Raw genomic sequence first — 21120 nt, 5'->3', positions numbered from 1 at the left:
CTCACATTTTTGTAGGAACGGGAATTCATTATTGGGCCTCAAAATTTAGACATGCTATGGTAATCACTTGACATGGCACCTAGGAACAAAAGAGTTTGTGTCAATGATTGCTAAACTGCAACTCTCTTTTTTCAACTTATAATCTTTGCCATTTTCTTTTAAAAGGAAAAGCCCACCTATTTGAAGTCCTAGATACTCTTTACCACGAGCTGACAGCCTGCGAAGCCTTACAAAGCCAGCCTCTGGAGAAGGCGCAGAGTTGCCAGTCCTTGTCTAACCCACTGGTCATCTCGTGCTGAGCAGCAGCACCAGCTACAACGCGCCGAATAACGGTCCTTGTTCATTCAAACGTGTGATGAATGAGTAAGAGTTGTCCAATTCAAGAGAGCTGAGTAATGGACAAGAGTAACAGAATAATTCAGCCATGGAATCAAAGGTATGCTGCTGCCGGGAAGAGCGCCAGGTCCCCCGCTATGTCACAGCCCTCCCTGACGTGAACGAGCATCCACAACAACGTGAGGATTACGTAGCCACATCGGTCTCTGACGGAAGCCTAAGCATCCTTGTGTGATGTCCCTGTAACTGTACTGGTCAACAAGATAAAAACTATTCCAAACACACTGACCTGACCTGTGTAGATTTACGACCCTGGTCACACGCTGGCTGGGCACAATTTCTAGCTGTTGTGATAGCTCAGTTCAAAAGCAAGAAGCAGCCTATGTCACCGCTGGCACGTAAACTGCTCCCTTAGCATACAAGCGACAAAATGACTGTGTTTTGAACATACACACGAGTGTAAGCCAGTAGTGCAAGTTTTAAGGGCTCATGTATAAAACGTGTTTGTGTGTGTGTGTATTTGTGATTCAATTATTCACCTTATTTAACTCTGAACATAGGTTTTGTTATTGCTCTGCTGAATTTTATATTTGCCATTACGGTGCCTTAGAAATCTGCAGCATTCTTTCCTGACGATAGTCTTAGACTTTACACCAAAAGTTTAATTTAACTGCTTGAAATAGGTACAAAACAATTGTTCCCAGGCTCTTAGGGAAAGGAAGTGTTGAAAAATTCACTTTGCAACAGCTGCCATTGTGGTGTTAACAAACAACACATGCAGCACACAACTTTGTTCTCTCATTTCATTTCCCTCAATGCAACTGCAGAGATGCAAAGCTAGGCCCTGCTTGCAGGCAAATTAATGCAAAATGCTGGGCCTAATCATGGTGCCACATAACATTTTAATCAGCAATAAAGTAACTCCTGAGGGCCAAAGTAAAAAAAATAGGTTGCTTCCAAGATGCTTTTGCTGTTTCGTTCAACTATCAAACACAGAAACTAAAGAAGCAGAGTTATCAAATGATCCAATGCAATTTATGTTATTAAAAGATGCACTGTAGATCTTTTAAGAATTTGAAGTGATTTGCCCATAACAACACCAGCAGTGAAATACAACCATTCAATTCAGAATGGTGCATACATTAATTTTTTCCCATGAAAAAGGTTTTCGTACAGGAATAAGGTCCGTACCACAAAGCAATCTGGGGAATAAGAAGATTTGTATTCCTTCCTATTCATAACACACTGTATAGATTACACACACCTCCATCCAAGATTGTGATACATCACTTAGCATTTAGAGACATGTTGATAACAAAAATTTGCAATAGATATTTTCATTTCATTTTAGAGGAAGAAAAATACAGTGTTTTGCAAACAATGGAACAAACTCTGTTCAAGATGGTTTACCTGTTTGGTTTTTTCTACTTTAACAGAGGAAGATTTTAAGAATAGATATATATTTTTAATGTAGATTTTTCATAAATATAAATTAGACATGACGTATCATAGTGCAATATTCACCCTGTAAGAAAGAAAACTGTATACTAAATATGTCACTAACATAATACTAAGCATAATATACTTAGTATATACTAAACTATATGCTAATATTATATACTATAAAAACTATACACTAGATGTGCAACAGATAAAAATTAAAATGAGCAGAAGTTAGCTCCCTGCTTGGGCTCATTTCCTGAAAAACCAAGAGCTAGTATCAGCTGCTGCTTTGTGCAGCTCTCTTGGACTTTCCCAGGAACGCTATATGTGCAGAGAGAGAAAATGCCAGCAAATCGTTACGTAAGCATGATGTGTGTGTACAATTAGCAGAAGAGACACCTCAGAAACAGGATTATAATGCAAGTACGCTCCTGATTATGGATACTCTCACGTACTGCAGGATCCTTTCATCATTCAGCTTAGTATCGTTTGCTGTATCCACCCTGTCTATATATACATGTGTTATTTCTATTATATATACTTATGCATACCTTAAGATTGCTGTGCTAATTTTATGCTTTCGGTAACATTTTAACCACTGAGTTTCCACTTCACTTTCTAATATATTTCCAGAAATTTAGACTATTAAGTAAATGTCCTAATGCCAAAACGGGGGAGAAGCAATATAACCTGAGTCCTGCCCAGCTTATCCAAGCTGCAGTGGGACTGTAACTGGAGACTAGAAAATGTCACTAGAAACCTAAACTGGTGTTAGGGAGGATGTAAACAGTTCAGACAAAAGGAGGGTTTTGTGAATAAATAAATAGCATTTAACTGATATGAGAAGCGGCAAAATCATATCTTGCTAAGTTAGCTTCAAATACTGTAACATTTCTATTTCTTTAAGAAATGCCTATATCAGGCTCATTGCTGATACATCAGCATATGCTGATTAACCCTTTAATAATAAAAGCTGATTATTTTAAGTCCAGGAAATAATTAATATAGAGCAAATCAGACTTGCAGTATTTTCATAAGAAGTATCTGTTCTTCAGGTGGATCAAGAAGCAGTCCTCAGTCAAATTCCTGCTAGAAATCAGAGGCAAAGCACAGCCCTGTACTTTGAAAGACCTTCATTCGTGACCTTAAAATTGATTTTTTTCTTAAACACTTTTACCTTAATGTTTTATACTGAGCCTGTCAGCAGTGCTGCTGAGGCTGCTAAATATTTCATATGAAGCTGTATAAATACATGATTTTGAATCAATGGAATTGAGAAACTTCTAGCTCAGCCTTAAAAGCAGGTAGACTGCCACATTTTGATTTACTATGCAGAATGTGTTCAAAAGACGCTGTACAGTAATCCTGGGAAGCAAACCCAAATCTCTGGGTTTTCTTAAAGACTTAGCTCATTGAGTCAAGTGAGCTACATTGTTTGGGTTTTTTTTTTTTCTTTTTTTTATATAATTTCTTGCCTTTTTGAGTGTTGGGATTGTTTCCAGATAACCAGAAAACTGAAATATCTAATCAAGTCTCATTAATAGCCTCACTATATTTCAAAGGCTAATAATGGAGCAGTTATTATGCACACTGTTGACTGCATAACAAACTCCTCTGAACAACTGGAGCAATCCTCACAGCCACATACTCTGCAATTGCTTATCTAGGACATATAAGATCATAGATTTGCACGAACTAGTACTTGCTTTACAGGGAACATATACCAAGTTTAAATCGACTTTGTAAAAAAAATTCCCTATGTGACAACAACGGAAAAGAGAACAAAGAACACTCAAAAGCCTTCCATTTAAGAAGTACAACCACAAATCTGTATCTTGCATCTCTGCAAACGTTTTGTTTTGTTGTATGTTCACCAAATGGTAATAAATGGCCGTTTGCTTGCATCTTAACTTCTCAGTAAAGAAAAATATCACAGATTGAGTGCACGTGCTGTAAACACAAGTGCAGTTGCCCATCTAAAATTTGGCATAAGCAGACAAAGGCCATCACAGCGTGCCTTCCCAGCATTTCTTTGTTCGGTAGGAAAACCAGTTTGGAGGAGTACACGTGACATGTTATACCAGCTGGGACCTGAGCCTGCTGTCCAGCTTCCAACTTAGGGTTACTTAGGTCTTGCCTGTAATAAGTAGTTTTTCAGTTAGAAAGCCAATGTGCATCTATAAAAGGACTAAAGTAACCTAATTACGCTGGCTTTGAGGCATGCTGGTTGAACTCTGGCCTCACACCACGCTCAAGATTTTCTCCTCTCCCCAACATGTTAATTCCTCATTCCAGTAGATTTTTATTTTCTTTCTCAAGAATAATCCCATTCTTACAGAAAGGACAGTTTGTTTCATGCCATGTGTATCTGCTGGGGAATCCTTAACGTAATTCATCTTAACAAAAAAGTTTTTCTTCATCACCTCTTCTCCATGTCCTTTCCTCCTTCTTGCCTTGCAGAGCAATAAATCCCTCAGGCTCCCAGATTTTGTACTTTAAGACTGGTGTCCAGTTTTTTCCTTGAATGAGATGCCAGGAGTGTTCTCAGCACTCCTAACCCTCATTCCTACAAGTCTCAGGGAACGTGCCCTTTCTCCTGCTCACTTGTCCCCTAAACCTGCTGGTCTAACTCTCACAGACCTTACTTATATACTGTGTTTGCATTTCCTTCACCTTCGAGATGGTTCAACATTAAATCTCCACAAATCATCATCAGACTTGCTTTCTTAGCAGATGCCATCTTAATTTATTAATTGTCTATTAAAACTGCAAATCAGCCTTAACAAGGAAGCTGGGACGTGTCCTCTGCTGGATCTCCACTGTGTTTCCACAAAACCAGCTTTTTGATTTGACTTCATTCCCAAACTACTTTCTCCTCCCAATGCCCTCCAAACTTACCCTTTGGCATATTTCTCTCTGAGATAACCTCAGGGTCTGCACATTTCTACCACAAGTTACGTTTTTCAAGAAGAGTTTCCTCCTCCCATTATTTTTTACTTTATATGAGGTATTAACTCTCAGCAAATTAAACTCCACCTGATATATAGTTATTCAATAATTGTCTGATTTATTTGCATCGAAGCTCTCTCTGAAGTCCTGGCAGTGACCGCTCATCACAGATGTTACACTGATTCACCAAAGTTTTGCACCAAACCAGTGTGGCCACCTCCAGCTAGAGATGCTCCAAGGTGTTGCTGGCATTTGTGCACGCTTTTGGAAGAAAAAAAATCCTTGTCATGGATACTTTTAAATGTGCTGAATTTGTTGGAATTAAATCTCCTCCCTTTAATGATACTGTCCATTAATCTACCACATGGTACACTGCGGCGATGAAAGGCTGCTCCGATTCCATTCTTTGTTTCCACCTTCCCGTTAAGAAGGGAAGACTTTCAAACAGCACTGCGTAAAATAGAATTACTTGGTATGAGAGGATGACAATAAACTTGCACAGCATGTGTGTGACACATCACATTACCAGCCAAAGGATTTCCCCCAGACTTATAATTTCATGGAGTTTAAGACACTGAATCCTTTAATATTTACATTATCTTATTTGCTTAATAGTTTTATGTGTAATTCTGCAAAATGCAAAGCTATAGAGCATGTTTCTTAGTGTGAAATTCAATTGAAAATCATCTTCATTTCCCAAATTACACTTTACTTTCAAAAGGCTAGGATTTTCAGAGCTCCAGTTTGCTTTCTATTCTACTTTTCTGGTTCTTCTAATGTGCCAGCAGAAACATCCTTACCCATTTCCCATGGTGTTTGGCAGCCCTAAATTGTGGCTGTTGCAGGCAACTGGGTGGGCTGAATGTGTTTCTTTTCTGTTTCTTTGGGGATGTTACCAGACTTTTCTGAGCCCAGCTTCCTCCCTGAAAATGAGGAAGACAGTCAGCATTCCCCATCTCCACCTCCAGCCAGCAGATGACACCAGCTGAGCATCACCCATTTCAGCAACACGTGTACGTATCCTCAGTGGAGTATCCATGGGCGGTGAGTCACTGCGCTAGGCCAGCTGCTCAGCGGCGGTGGGAACCCTGGGGAGGCGGAGAGGCACTTTTCTGGCATTCCTCAGCATGCCAAAATAGTTCACCTTCACTTGGTCCCCTCGGTACTTTTCAAATTAACATTTGGCCTTTGAAGCTGAAAGTATCAGACACGGCACCCAGACAGAGGTACTTGGGCTCTTAGAAGACCTCACCCTTAGGAAGGCCAAATCGCTTTCTTTTACGCAGCTCCCTCTCTTCTTCACTTTGGAGGGGTGTCTGCATTAGAACAAACCTCCCCGAATTGAGACTCACTTCTGAAATGACATTATTTCCTAAAATGCTTATATTTTTTCTGAGTTGTAACCATTTCAGATTCCCTCTCTTAGGAACTGTCTCTTCCTAGACTTAATTCCCTATCCATTTCCAAACTGCATTAACAACAGAACAAAAGAAAACAATGAAAAGGCACAGAGGAAATTCCAGAAATCCTAGCTGGCGTTTCAGAAGTCACCAGCCAGACATCAAAGTCAATTCATGACCAGTTTTCCTCCCACCAACACCACTATATTTTTGTCTAATGAAACTCACAAAAGGATAGTAGATTGTCAGAATCAGTAGACAAAGGTCTGCTTAAATTTCCGCATTTGCCAAAACCTGGAGCACAGCATACAGATCGCTGTTTATTTTTAAGTTAAATAATAGCCTAGGAAATAAAAAAGCATGAATTCAGCATACTAATGCATGCTTTAGAGAATGCAGGCTTGGTACATTTGCCATTCAAATTTGTGAACAAAACAGCCCTTACTTAGTTCAGACTTCACCAGAAAACTTTGTTAATGAAAGTTTAACTGCTTCCACACATCAGCTGTCCGTGAGCTCACTGCGACAGCTGGTTAGCACATCTGCCTCGGACAAAGTGAACCCTTGGTTTTCATAAAGCCACCAACATAAAGATAGCACAGACACAGTCCAGCACCCGCAGGCTGCGACAGTGACACATGGGCACCCTATAGGTGAGCCACCCTTGGGTGAGCTTTCAGTGTGACACCGAGTGCCATGGATGCTGTGAAATGGAAATCCATGATCCTGCAAGTCCGTTCTTTCCATCGACTATTACTTGGAAAATGCAGCTGCATTACAGGATTTGTCACAAATACAAGCTCACATGACAGCGTTGGTAAAGAAAGTGTAGTTGGAATTCAGCAATTTCAAGTGCTGAAGCAGCTAATTAGCATAACCAGGCCTTGGCCCTTGCCTAGCCCTACCTAACCCAAGGCTGGTGTAAAACTTGGTCAGGTTAATCAGGAGGAGAATAGAGAAAACATAGATGATCAATGCGTGCACACAGGTGCTCTCAGAAACACAGGTGTTTTTAGGAAAAATAATATATGTGACTAGGAATTGCTTGTTCCAAGACTAAACATGCTTGAAGAAGTGAGTTAGGTGGGGAGGAGATGGTGATCCGAGGAGGAGCTTGGAATCGAGGCAGAGACTGGAACCGAATAGATGCATCAACTGGGACAGAGTCAGGTGATGGATTTGCAGAACTGACACGACCAAAGGAAACTTCTAAAAACTTCAGACGTTGACTAATGGTTTGATAAGTGTCTATAGGCTGTGCTGCACCCCTTTGCTCTCTGCCACTCGGTGGGGTGGTGGCCCAGCTCTGAGCCGGGGTGAAAGCAAGCCTGGCGGTACCCGCGGCTGTGGGAACGCTCCCATTAACAAGCGTGCCCCCGCGCCTGCCGCGGCAGGGGGGTGCCGATCCTGATCCTTCAGGCTGTGCTAGGGAGGGGAGGTACACGAGCCCCACTGCGGGGACTACAAAAGAGACCTTTCTGAGGAGACGGCGGAGGGTGAGCATCCCAGGGTATTACCCAGGCTGCAAGCACTGCACGGCTCATCCTGCCAAAGGACAATCTGTGCCAACTAGCCTAAAGCTGGCTACCACGTTTCTCAGAACCAATCCCTTACTCTGTGAGCTCAGTGTACATCAAGCTTAAAAAATACTTACTATAACACATTGTGTAGTAACACCCCTTTACGTACCAGTGAGTTAACTTATCTTTGTCAAGGAGTAAACAAGGACTGTAGGATGACATTGAAAAATTATCAGTATTCAAGTGGTTTCACCCACGTCCTCACTGCAAAGCAAAAAGGTCGTAAGAGCTGAGTGTGCTATTATAGTCAGGGGCAATTTCTGTAGTTGAAGGTTTTACTGTTGGATAGTTCTGGTTTTGCTGATTTTTTTGCTGATCTCATTGATATTTTTTTTTCACTACATGTGGGGAAAAAAGTTCTCTAAGAAAGGTGAGGTCCAGTATTTTGCGAGGGATTTTCTACCTCTGAAGGTTGCCAAAAAATAGAAAAAAAAGAGAAAATATATGGAAGGCGAGACGATTCAACCTACACATACCATTTAGATTTTAAAATGTTATATTTAAATAAAGATTATGCAATACTCACGGGAGCATCCTTTTTGTTTTTCAACTAATCTTGGAATTAAATTCATTGCACTCGCACAGTACTAGCGCAGCATACGCAGCAGTACTGCTTGCTTTCTTGTCAAGCACTGCAGCTCCTACCAGCAGAAATCAGCTCTGGGGACGACAGGAGAAGTCAGCACGGCTGCTAATTGCTTATGAACAAACATCTGTCATGCCCAGGGCTGAGACACACCACTGACTCATCTACCAAGGGATTGATAGTCACCCAAAAATGTCACCAGGTTTTGAGAGTCGTTTGAAAGTCACTCTCAAATGGGCTCACATTTTAAACCTAATAGCCTCCTGGGCCCTTCTCTGAGCCCTGCCATCAACACCATGTAGCACATCCTACTGCCATGGAAACCATTTCTAGGTCACCTTTACATAACAGTGCGGAGAAAGCATCTTATCACCAACTCCACCATTAAAGCACACTCCTTCTCAATGAAGACTGCAGTAACCAACTCAACATTTACTGTAATTACACATAATAAGCCACAAACAAAGAGACATACTCTCTCCAGCATAAAGATGGGAACGTACATACCATGCAGGAGGTCTTGGCTCAGACCCTGTTGTTATACTTCTGGTCTTTTAGTGAGGGGAGCAAAATGATTGCCTGATCCTATGAGTCCATTTTGTAACCCAAGATGTGTAACAGCTTGGGTGAAACTAATTCTGTAGAGAACATCATTAACACTGGAGAGAACCTACCAAGAGAGAAAACGCAGCTGGAGCTGCTTTTACATATGTGGCTAGAGCTACGTATAAATAAAACTGACAGAACCAGTAATTTCAGTCACAAAATCAAATTTAAGGAGCCATTGAACTGAGCGACAATATATCAAGTAGAGACAGAAAAGAGACGAGAAACATTTCAAATGCTGAAATACAGAAATATTTCAGGACATAAGTAGTAAGAAAAAATTACATAGCTGATTCTTTTCTGTTCAGGGAATACCTAAGAGTTACTGATGCAGGAGTAAGAAACTGAATTTTTACAGCAATTGTTAGTGAACACTAATTAATTATTTTAAGTACAGAACCAGTATGTTCAGATCTGTGAAGGAAGTGTCTTTAGCAAGATAGAACTTGGAAAGGAAACCTAGGAAGAAAGATAAACAAAGTTTTCCTATTACATTGATAAATATGTGAATTTTACTTCTGTGGTGATAATTTTAGCAACAATGAATTGCTCTCAAAAATGTAATCTTGAATTTACACTGCAGGACTTCTAGCCTATGTGCAGGGCACAGCCTTCCATTCCAACAACCACAAATCCTCAAGAAGGACATTCATATTTATAGCTATCATTTGTTTCATTTCTTGCAACCACTGGGTTTGTCATGGTTTTTTTCCCCTGATGGAGAAGCAGAACAGCTTATCTAGCAGCCACCATTTCATAAAAGGGAATTGTTGCAAGTCATGGTAGACTGACCTCAACTTACACTATTATTGCATTGACTATACAAGTCATTCCCAGACTCGAGAGCTACAGCATGACAGAGATCACAAGCAATTAACAAGTACAGGGAGAGAGGAAAAAAAATATGGCTGAGACTCTGAAATAAAACATATTTGACAATGCTAAGACTATTGAAAAGGAGATTCTGCTGACAAGAACTGTACAAGAAAAAGCTCTCTAGAATATGTGGAAGGAGAGGGTGAAATTTCCTTGTCTCCTGTACAGACAAGGATGTCGCCAAATGTGGAACTGAGATCATGTTGGCAAGGTGAAACTGAGAAAAGTGAAGGACAATTTTTCAAACAACTGAAAAGTCAAAGTTACTTCAATATTGCATACAAATGCAGCGCTACACTATCACTATTATTTTAGGAGTCTAGAATATGAAGGATTTCATAATAGGTTAGGATAAAAACCCACTTACTCCTTTTCTGAGGAATGTTTCTGAAGGTACGTTACTAGAACTGGGATTAGTATTGGGAAAAGGCTGTGAAAATTCATTATGGAGAACATACATCAATATAATTAAATATACATTTAAATATAGATTACCGACTGATAAATTATATGAGGAATAACAAATCACCATGCTTGTTTGTGTGATAAAACCATTCACAGCGTTATTAGATCAAATATTTGAGCAACCTATTTAACTATAAATAATTAAATATACCATAGGCCACTGAGAGGCTGACTCATCGCTAGAGGAGCATGGAGGAACACAAAGACACAGGGTTTGCACTCAACGCTGTATATTCACTGTAATGGGAGGACACCCTCCCTCGCACGGTCAGTCTGGATAATCCAGTAGCCGTGGTGCTCACCTGGGAAAGGTGGAGCTGAAACCCAAACATGTGCTTTGATTCAAGAGGGACTTGAATCATGACCTTTTTGAACCTAGACGAAGGCCCACAGCACCCCGGGCCGCACCAGGCAGAGCATTGCTAGCGGGCCGAGGCAGTGATCCTTCCCCTCGGCTCAGCACCGGTGGGAGATCTGGGGTGCTGGGCTCCCAGTACCAGGCAGTCCTCTCGGAACTGCTGAAGCCAACCCAGCAGAGGGTGCTGGGTCCAGTGCTGGGCTCCCAGTACCAGGCAGTCCTCTCGGAACTGCTGAAGCCAACCCAGCAGAGGGTGCTGGGTCCAGTGCTGGGCTCCCAGTACCAGGCAGTCCTCTCGGAACTGCTGAAGCCAACCCAGCAGAGGGTGCTGGGTCCAGTGCTGGGCTCCCAGTACCAGGCAGTCCTCTCGGAACTGCTGAAGCCAACCCAGCAGAGGCCACAACAGCGTTTTAGGGAGTGAAGCCCCTGATGTACAAAGAGCAGCTGAGAGAGACGAGGCTGCTCAGTCCAGAGAGCTGAAGGCTCAGGGGGAACCTCACCGACGAGCAGAAACGGCTGATGCAGGCAGTAACGAAGGCAGAGGCAGATTCTTCCCCGACACCCATCAACATGGCACCAGGCACAAACTGAAATACAAGAAATTCCACCTAAACATAAGGAGATTTTTTTGTGTTTTTTTTTAACATGAGGGGCGTCAAACATGCAACAGGTTGCCCAGGGACGTTGCAGTCTCCAGCCTTGAAGCTACTCAAAGCACAACTGGACATGGGAGGACCCTGCTGCAGCTGACCGTGCTCTGAGCACGGCAGTCAGACTAGACCATCACCAGAGGGCCCCTCCAGCCCCAACTGGTCTGTGATTCTCACAGCCTCTTACAAATAGAGACGAAGGTCACTACAGCTGGCGTTCTGTCACAGCACCCTCAAAACTGGCCGGCTGCAACAAGGCTTTTACCACCCCATCCCAGGTTAACTTCAAATAAGGAGTCCCCACACCTTGCCCCAGCACAGCCACCAACCGTCCACAAGGTTTCATCAGGTCATCTACTGCCTGGGCTCTTTCTCCATCCCCTTCAGGCCAGCCCACCCTGCTCCTTGCCTCTGCTGCGCCCAGGTCCTTCCTTCTCCAGCTGCTCTCCCAGCCAGCCTCTCCTCACCCAGGCCCCCTGCTTCTCCCAGGGCCTCTCCTCATCTCTCCCACATCCAGGGTGCTCTCCCTCTCCTCCCTCTCCTTCTTCTGGGTCTCTCTTCATCCAGAGCTCCTCTCCCAGCCCCCTTAGAGGTATTTAACTACTTAGCAGGAACCAGCCACAGCTGCACATTATCCACGTCAGCCAGCCCACCGCCCCTGAAGCCAGCCCACAGCTGTCTATTATCAATGTTAATTAACCTGCCTTCATTCCTCTACAGTGTTCTTCATTATCACCATCATGAACAGGGAGAGTATTACAGAAAATATACAACGAGAAAGCAACGTGACAGCAGAAGAGCCGGTGACTACCGCAGCATAGGAAGTGTGTCGCTCACCTACCAGAAAGTCTACCCTTGGCTTGAACTGTTTCACTTCAACTGAATCTCATTTTGTGATGGAAAAAAACCCCAATGTCATGAGGAATCCTACCCTGTTTTAGAATTTAGAAGCCTTTAAAACTAAAAAAATTGGCAATACAAAAACCTTGGGTTTCTTTATTCTTTTGCTCATGCAATCAAACAGCGACTCCAAGTTTACTATTCTGTTTATATTTTTTAAGGAAAAGGAAGCTTAGAACTAAGAAGTAATAAGAATTTTTAAAGCCATTTAAAATCTTACAAGACATTTGATATTGCCTTATAAGCAAGCAGAAACAGACTTAAAAATTCATACACAGGCCCATATACTACTGCTACAAAAATATGGCAGGAGCTAACTCCAGCAATTTATATGAAAAAGCTGGAAATTCCTTGTTACAGACTCCAGATTCACTTCATTCCTGCACAGATGAATAAACTCTGTAAACAGTTTTATAGCTGTATCTGCTGTTGAATGATAACATTATGGAGACATGGTCATAACTTCTGCTGAAAATAAACAGCTGGAGATCTTTGAAGGATAGTGGAATTGTAGTTCAGCCTTTGACTGGCTCATAAATTGTCACGCAAGCAAACAGCAAATATAAGTCGATTTTCCTTTCTTTCTTTCTTCCCTATCACTCCTCGCCCAGCCAATGCCACATAAAAATTTCCATACAAATTATAGCAGGTATGGACACAGGAATGCTGACAAGCCACTTCATGGTCCTTCTACAACCATGTAACAGCACAGAAGTGCTAAACAGACCCCAAAAAAGGATCTTTGGAAGCATTTTACACAAATATGAGAAGGAAAATTAACCATAATAGACAAGTCATTCAGATGCACGTTTAATTTTTCATATCAAGTGGATAAGAAAGAATCAGAAAATGTCCTTAGGAATTGGCATGCTATGTTCACACACATGCACTATATATATGATTAAATACAAGGTAATTTTGCTACTCAAACAATTTGAGCATTGTATGTTCATATTTGTTCCATTTAAGCATCAATGCCAATGTAATGATCAATTCCTTGGCTACATCTAGAGCCCTTAGTCACTCACTTGACCCTTCTCGGTTCCAGGTCCCCCAGTATTCACTATTTCCTTTGACCTTAGCTTTTACACTGGGAGAATAAATGGTTGTCTGCTGGGCAGAAGGCAGATAAGGGCTATTTCCCAATAAACAGCTTCTATATTGCCTGCTCAAGGGCACCTACCTGTCTCAGTGCTTTACTGTTTGGTTCTATAACTCTCATTCGTCTTTGTGCTCTAAAATGCATACAGCATTTATTATGAACCAACCCATAAAACACCCACACATAAACCACAGTAAGCTATATGGGGAAATTGGCTCCTCACAAGTGAAATCTCCCTGTCTAATTGTGTTTTACCAGTCCATAGTCTCTTATTTCTCTGACCAGAGTAAACATCAGACATGCAAGAACAAGAGAACATTTATTTTTATACTGTGTGCAGAAACAGTATTTGAGAAGCATAACAGCAGAGATACTCGCATTTGAAAAGTCAATGCAAGATAAGGACAGCAAGCGCGTGCCTTTTCTTGGTAAACTGGTGGCACTGATACACACATTCAAAACAACAGTAACTCATCAGGTCAGTCACATTGTGCCAAATGATGGAGTTTTAAGAACACCGGTGAGAGGTACCAAGTGAATTGCTGCCATTCACATCCTAAAAAGGCTTGTTGAAATGAAGAACTATTCTTTGTGCTACTCATCCAGGGCATGTTTTCACTATGCATAGATCAAAACTTCTGATCTGGCCTAACCTGAGGGCTGCTGGACACCCTGAAAAGTCCCGTCCCCATCACAGGTGGGCACAGTACTAGCAAAAAAATCTGAGGAGGAGGGGAGCTCCTGCGAGGAGTTTTTGAGGCCCCAGTAATCCTCCATCACTTCTTTTGGCTGAGGTGCTAGAGAGGCGTTTTTTCCCTCTAAATATCTCAGGGGAAAACGGGAAAGAAGCTGAGGATGCTCAGTTCCTACCTGATCTAGCCGGCATCCTTGGTGCACAGGGGTCAGCCCCAACGGCCTCAACACCGCAGCGAGTTGTGAGTGTACTTGTGGGTACAGGGGGCAGGGGCTTTGGGGGCACCAGAAAGTTAAGACACCCTAAGAGTTGTCTCAGCTCAGGTGAAAACAATACCATTTGTTTGCAGTTTTTAAAAACCTTCTGGCTTGAATAATAGGGAGAGAAATTTGATTTTTGTTCAGAAAGTTCCAACAAAACAAAAAGGGGGGGAAAAACGTAGTTACCAGACAACAGAGGAGAAAGTAACACAGCCATTTCAACAGACCTGACACTACCACAAATCCAGTCTGGCAGGTGTGTGCACCCTACCTAGAATGTGAAATTAGTCCTGCGTACAGTAATGATTGCTAAGCACATCGCTGCGGAAATCGAGAGCTCCCAGCAGGCACAGGGAGCCTTCAAAATGTGGAAAATCAATGCACTGTACGCTGTGGAGAATGATTGCAGCAGAGTGACCTTTAAACAACCTGGTAGCTTGTAAGTGAGCAGAAGAGAGGTGCCAGGGGACAAGCCGAGCCTGTGGCAGCACCAGGGGCTGCCAACAATCCGGCCCGGCAGCGACTCTGTGGGACAGGGGGGGACAAAAGTAAGGACAGCTCACCCACAGCTAGAGCAAAATGCACAGCATATTTAACAGTAATGCTACTTAGTGATCAGAGATGAGAAATAGAGTCTACTCCATACTGTGGAAACTACACGGCATATTAAGATACAAAGAGTACCCCTGATGAATTGGTGAAGACACCTACACTAACGGTGCTTCCCTCCAGAGAGGGACCAGAGCCCAGTAAGTGAAGTCCTCCGCATGTCAGAGGGACGAGGAGATGACATATTAGTCCCTTCACACAGCTGGAAGAACAAACTTAAGCAGAACAGACCAGGAATTTTCCAGTGAAATACTTCAGCCAGAAAAAGTGCGCTTCATTAAATTGAATTTTATTTTGTTGATACTGTAAATTGCATCAACAGCTCTGCAGTATAACCAACAGTCCAGGGGCATGGTTCTCACCCAGGAAGGGGAAGATTTAATCTGAGTAGGGATTTAACTTTGGTCTCCCATAGCATCACAAATTCTCTACCCAGCGCACTACTGACCTGTTGGGTTTTCTCTTAATCTTTCCTGTTGGAGCTGCTCCACTTTGCATAAATAATTGCATGTTATGCAGAGGAAGGAATTAAACCCAGTTCTCCCATGTCCTAAATGAAAGCCCTGACCAATGGGGCACCCACTTCAACTTTGCATACACCTCTTGAGTTAAACTAGTTTAAATCAGCCTTTTCGAATATAGTATAAATCAGACCAAGTGAAATCAGCTGAAATAAGCAATTTACACTCAGTCTTCCCTTCTCGTCCCCAGAACAAGAAAAGCTATGCACACAGCCTTTTGCATTGTTTAATCACAGCTATAAATAAGAACAGCACAAGCTGCTAGCACAGAGCAGGCCTAATCCGAAACGGGCTGCTCCTGACCACCAGGGCCACTGCTAGCCACCGCTGTTCTGGTGCCCCTCATCACAGGCAGGCTGGGTGTGGGAGGGGAAGGAAGAGTTATCCTTTCATCTTACAGCCCAGGGGCTCTTTCAGAGCTAGGAAAGCTGGAGGAGGCCGCTTTGTGCAGGCCTGCACTTCCATCTGCTTTGTGTAGGCAGCTCCTTCATTAGCGTTACATTTACTTGTAGAAAATCCAGCCACATTAGCTCAGAAAAACCTTGAGCGTATCTGAGCCACAGAACACTGGCAATGACATTTACTGGCATGCATCGATTCTGAAGTGTGTTTTATTTGCCATAGGAATTGTAATAACACATTGAAAAGAAAGAATTTAAAGTGTAAGGAAGAGTTTTATATCTACCAAAAACACATTGCGCAAAAGTGTCCATCACGTTGTGCAGACTATAAGGTGACTCTTTAAATCTCTAAAAATTATTGTAGATCTCAGCGTACTTTCTGCAAAAAGATGGATTTTTTTTCTCCCATGCGTTTTTCAATTTTCTGGTGATTCTTGTTTCACATACTAAAAATCCTCTTCCCATTGTTTCAAATATGTTAAATACTTTTACCTGTAACTCAATGTCAATTTGGTTTACATTTCTTCTCTTGTATGGTATGCTTCAGGGTTAAACCATTGTAAACATTCATAAAAATAGCTTGCCACCCAGAAATGCAATTTATTTAGATAGCCGTTATCTTCTCATCTAGAATTAAATACCTACAGAAATACAATAAATGCCACAATCATTTTTAAAAGCTTCTAATTTTTAGTATTTTCCTTTTGCAAACCATAGCAATTTAAATGCAGTCTCCCTGTAAGAACATTCATCGCCTTATTTAATAAATGTAGAACTCCAGTACTTATGATCCAAGTTGTATGTTTTCTTATATGCTAAAATATATATATAAAAAAGTAGCAGACAAGCTGTAATTTAAAATCAGACTAAGAATTTTTTTCACAGGCTTAAGAGCTAAGAACTTCATCTTTCTAAGCAAAGGAAACACAGTTACTATTATATAGGAATTTGTATTATGTACTTATCTAGAGAGAGCTTAACAAGACCTTGATTTCAAAGGATGGTGGGTCGGCAGCTGCTGAAAATTAGGGCTGCTAGTAATTTCTCTTTCTAGATATGAAACATGGTGATATGAAAGTATTTTTGAAAAAAAGTGTTGTGAAATATTTTTTGAGAAGGATGTCGGTCTATTAATGTCAACACAAGCATCCCTATGCCGAAGCATTTTACAAATTATAATCTAGAACTCCAAAAGTAGCAGAAGGGAGCAAAAACTCCCCTTTGCTACTTTACTGAAAATGGTTTTGAAGAAAAAGTAGCAATAATGTTTCAGAAGGTGTTTGGGAACATAGTTCTTATATACTGTAAGCAAAAACTAAAATTCAAAAGTAAATAAACTCAGCCAGACAAAGTATGTAAGGCTTCAAGAAACAGTTAAGATAGTAAAAATCTTTGGTCACTAAGGAAGTTGGGGGGGTAGAGGTGTAAGGGGAAGAGTTTATTTCTTCACCCAACCAATCTGGTTTTGAATGAAAAACATAATGCAGAACTGAACATCAGTAAAAAGATCCCTAAGAATTTTTGTATTACAGTAGTCAACATGTATTTACATTTTACCTCCCAGCACAATATGATCAAACATAATATTCCTCCTTTATTTATTGTCTATGCTGTGTTACTGGGTTGATAGTATCCACTTTCAGGCTGAACCTTCTTTTCACTTTCTCCTGTGTTACCCCAGGATCTGGAAATTATTTTTATCCTTAATCCCTTTTTTTTTACCTAGCTCCTTATGCATAAAGAAAAATCAACTCTAGCCTGAAAACAATAGTATATCAAGAATTTAAAGAGTTGAAAGGAACTTGCTTGAGACTTGCAACATTGGCATCAATGGTTTAAAACTGTAAAAGGGACTCAGTTCTCATCACAAATTTTTGGCTTAAGAGATGGGTAATGTAGGTTTGCTGTTTAGGGGGGGCTGTTAGGGGTATTGACAAAGTCAAGGAATGGGGAAAAATTATTTTGTTTTTCAGGCAGATTATATTATTCCCGCTTATATTCTATACGCTTATTTGACCAGTCTGAGACAGTCTGGTGGGTGAAGTATCAAAACCCAGAAGATTTATATGTATTTCAAAAGTCTAATGCAAAATACTCCTACTCAGAGCTGTGGTGCCTGAACTCAGTAGTTAATACCAGTAACACCACTTAACAGACTGCCTCAGTAACACTCTGTTATCTGATTTTATTTTCCTATAAGCAGCAGTTAGGACATTCTGAATTCTTCATGGCATGACAGCTTCCATGGCATTCCGGCTGCAGCACTGGCTAAGCTGATCAACCCTTCCCACACGTGGGGAGGAACTGCACACAGGCTTTGAAGTACTACAGCAATGGTCCTTGTTTTCTGCCTTTTTTTTTCCTTAAAGTAAATCATAAGCTTTGGAATCATTACCATCAATACTATCATTATTAGCTAACCTGCAGACTAGCTCCCACATCTTCTCTGAAGCTGTCTCACTGACCAACTTTGTCAGCAAGTGTCAACTTTTCCTAAATCTGTTCAGAGCACAGATTCCAGCAGATCCAGCGACTTGCCATCCATGCAGCTATCTTTTGGTCCCTGTCTTTCCCTTACATTGCAAGGTAAACTGCCTCAGTTTACGTTAGCTAAATTGGGCAAAAATAGGAAGCTTTCAAAGAGAGTCAATCCTTAGCTTCTATTAATAAAGTTCTCAAAGGCAAATATATATATAGTTCATACTGCTGAAATTACATTACGGAAAGCTCATTCAATGGTATCTGTCTTTTGCCCGCTTAACTCTAACGTGAAAATAACAGCAGATGGATTTTTTTGGCTTACACTCTGACAAAGCCTAAGTTTTGGGGGAAAACTACCACATACAAAATACCAAATCTCAGGCTGTGATATATAGCACTAGGTCGAATGCATCTTTATTGACTATGAGTTACATGTGCTTTAGACTATAACCCTAGCAATGGGCTCTAACAGGGCTCTGCACCATGCCTGAGCTTCTGGATGACTTTTATACATACCCCCTCAAAAAACGAACAGTTAAAATAATGGAACTACAGACAGACTGAACCATGCTGTTAATCAACACAAACTACGCTTCCTCTCCCCAGGACAACAACACCTGCAGGATACATTTGCATATTGCACACGTCTGCATTGGAAATAACAGAGCTGTGATAGGTGGAACAGATGGCAGGATGAAAGAGAAAAACCAAGTGTTGAAGAGCGTACCTCTACCTCTAGTAGCAGCAAAGTGCTGAAAGGAGGACCTGGAGCAGTCAGAAAGGCAGGCTTTTAGAGAAAAACACTTAAGAGATATAAGCTGTTCAACTTCCCTTTTCTCCCCTCTTAAATAAAGATAACTTGCTGTGACTCATAAGATGTAACTACTTCGGTATGTGGCTATTATTTTGGTATAAGATGCCTTTTTCTTCTTCAGCTTTGCTGGATGTTTTTGGCTTAAGTGAAGGAAACAGACACTTACTGCAGCATGTGTTCACATATGGAATTTGTCAGCAGTAGATGCTTCTGAGCAGGTTCAAGTGTGAACAAGACCTGCATATTATGTGTCCACTCTGTTTTTCTAAAGAAAAAAGAAATCACATTTACTTTCAATATATCTGCAGTACACTTAAGGCTCTAAATGGAGTCCGAGTGACTCCGTGACTTTTGGTGTGCAATAAACATCATGGCTGTCTTTCAAAGTTGGTAAGAATGTGGTGTTAGCTATGCCGGGGCCCTCCTTTTCCACATTGCCAAAGATTACTACATAAACCTTTGCCACAGTCCAATCATGCCAGCAGTTTTACACACTCATCTGATTCAGAAAAGCAGTGGTTGTGCAATGACATTGCCATTATTTTTATGCTGTATGAAGTAGCACCCAGACTTTACATCGTATTTTAAGCATTCTGCGCTTGGGTTTTTTTCATGTAAACGAAAAATATTGTCAGCAACCCTGCACTCATGAAAATTCACATCATACCAACACCGCAGGAAGATCTTTAAAACCTTTCAAAGACTAATCTCAAGAATGTTTGTTCAGAGCCACAGGTATCTTCACCCTCTTCAAGACGCTATTTGCTGACTCTGAACAAGAAAGACAGGTACTGAATTTCAGTTTACAGGCTTCCTTAGAAACAATAAAAAACTAAAAATAAGGTGACATCTGCACTATTTACTAGTTGTATCCAATATCCTAAAGGCTGAGAAAATCTCAGTATTCACTGAATTGAGAATTAGCGTCTGTGCTTCTTCCCTCAGATGTTCAATTTATATCCGTAAGGAACTTTGCCCCGAGTAAAACTGCTGACTGCTCTGTATGTTCTTTCATTCCGCTATTAATCACAGTCAAAATGAGAAGCTTCTCGAATGAGGATTTTCAAACACAAGGGTTTGATAGCCCTGTTTGACACATCAGGAACACAATGTGATTTGGGAACTCTTTGAATTAATGGATTCAGGTTATTCTCAACCCACAGGTAACATACCATTTTTTCACCCATTCCCTAAAAAAAAAATTAAAAAATGCCTGTTTACTGACTCTATATATGGAGGTGATTCAGCAAAGTCCTGGCCATATAAGCCCCAGGTCCAAGCCCTAGCAGTTTATTTTTCCCTTCCAAAAACCCCTCCATCAGCCAGAGGCTGGCACGTGACACAAAGCCCAAGACAGTGCTTAGGTGACAGTTCCCGCAAGCACTGCTTCCTTTACACCAGCCTTGGGGTGACAGTTTACTAACCTGAGTAGCTCTTTTTCTTGTTTCTTTTTCCATATTTTTTTGGTTTTAACTGTACTTCTGGCTGTAGAGGGGTGGGATAACCTCCTCCCCACCTTTTCTTTCATATGGGATGAACAACTAATCTCAAACAGCACCTGCAGGTTCTGCAGGCAAGGAGCTGTCTCTGCCCACCTCAGCCCAGCTTTATTCACAGAAGTGAAACACCCCTTTTCACCCTATTGAATTCCAGAGCATGATTAAGAAAGAATTACTATAATTTTGACACTTTTTTTTACCAAATGCCAGATTTACAAACTGAGCAAAAGCTAAAATGTGTACCAAAGCTCTGTTCAGCTGTAGCAATTTAGCAACCGTGATTAAACTGGAGGTAGAATATAGGCTTGCCATATAGTCTAGAAAGGCTTCCTCCATACTATAAATTGTGTCTTGTCCATAGAGATTTATCAGAAATGCCACAGAGTTTGGAGAAGAAGAAAAGGAAAAACAATTGGGTTCATTAGGAAACAAACTGAAACATCTAAGAGAATGTAGATGGTGAGTAAAGGCAAAATCTCAGGCAAAGCACCATGATCCCACTAGCACGCCTAGGTCATAATGGAAGTCTCCCTTCAAAGAGCAAGAAGTATAAAATACTTCTGAAGGGAGACAGTGACAAAGACTTAATA

At 41.3% G+C, this 21120-nt stretch overlaps 2 protein-coding genes across 3 annotated transcripts in view; one reads left to right on the top strand and one right to left on the bottom strand.

Annotated features, from left to right (window-relative positions):
- Positions 1–10774, top strand: part of EFCC1 (EF-hand and coiled-coil domain containing 1) — a 63433-nt gene extending 52659 nt beyond the window's left edge. For both annotated transcript variants that reach the window (XM_080386160.1, XM_080386159.1), the window contains one exon: positions 166–10774. In XM_080386160.1, the coding sequence (XP_080242286.1) occupies positions 166–299 (134 nt within the window). In that variant the 3' untranslated portion in view covers positions 300–10774. The remainder of the gene's footprint in view (positions 1–165) is intronic.
- Positions 1–21120, bottom strand: part of LOC308063345 (uncharacterized protein FLJ43738-like) — a 120096-nt gene that overhangs the window by 78158 nt on the left and 20818 nt on the right. The window contains exon 2 of the mRNA XM_080386187.1: positions 19198–19296. The gene's annotated coding sequence lies outside the window, so the exon portion shown is untranslated. The remainder of the gene's footprint in view (positions 1–19197; positions 19297–21120) is intronic.

Source organism: Falco punctatus (genome assembly GCF_963210335.1).
Source record: "Falco punctatus genome assembly, chromosome: 4".
NCBI lineage: Eukaryota > Metazoa > Chordata > Aves > Falconiformes > Falconidae > Falco > Falco punctatus.
The sequence above is the reverse complement of the archived record's forward strand: the minus strand, read 5'-3'. Positions and strand labels throughout refer to the sequence as shown.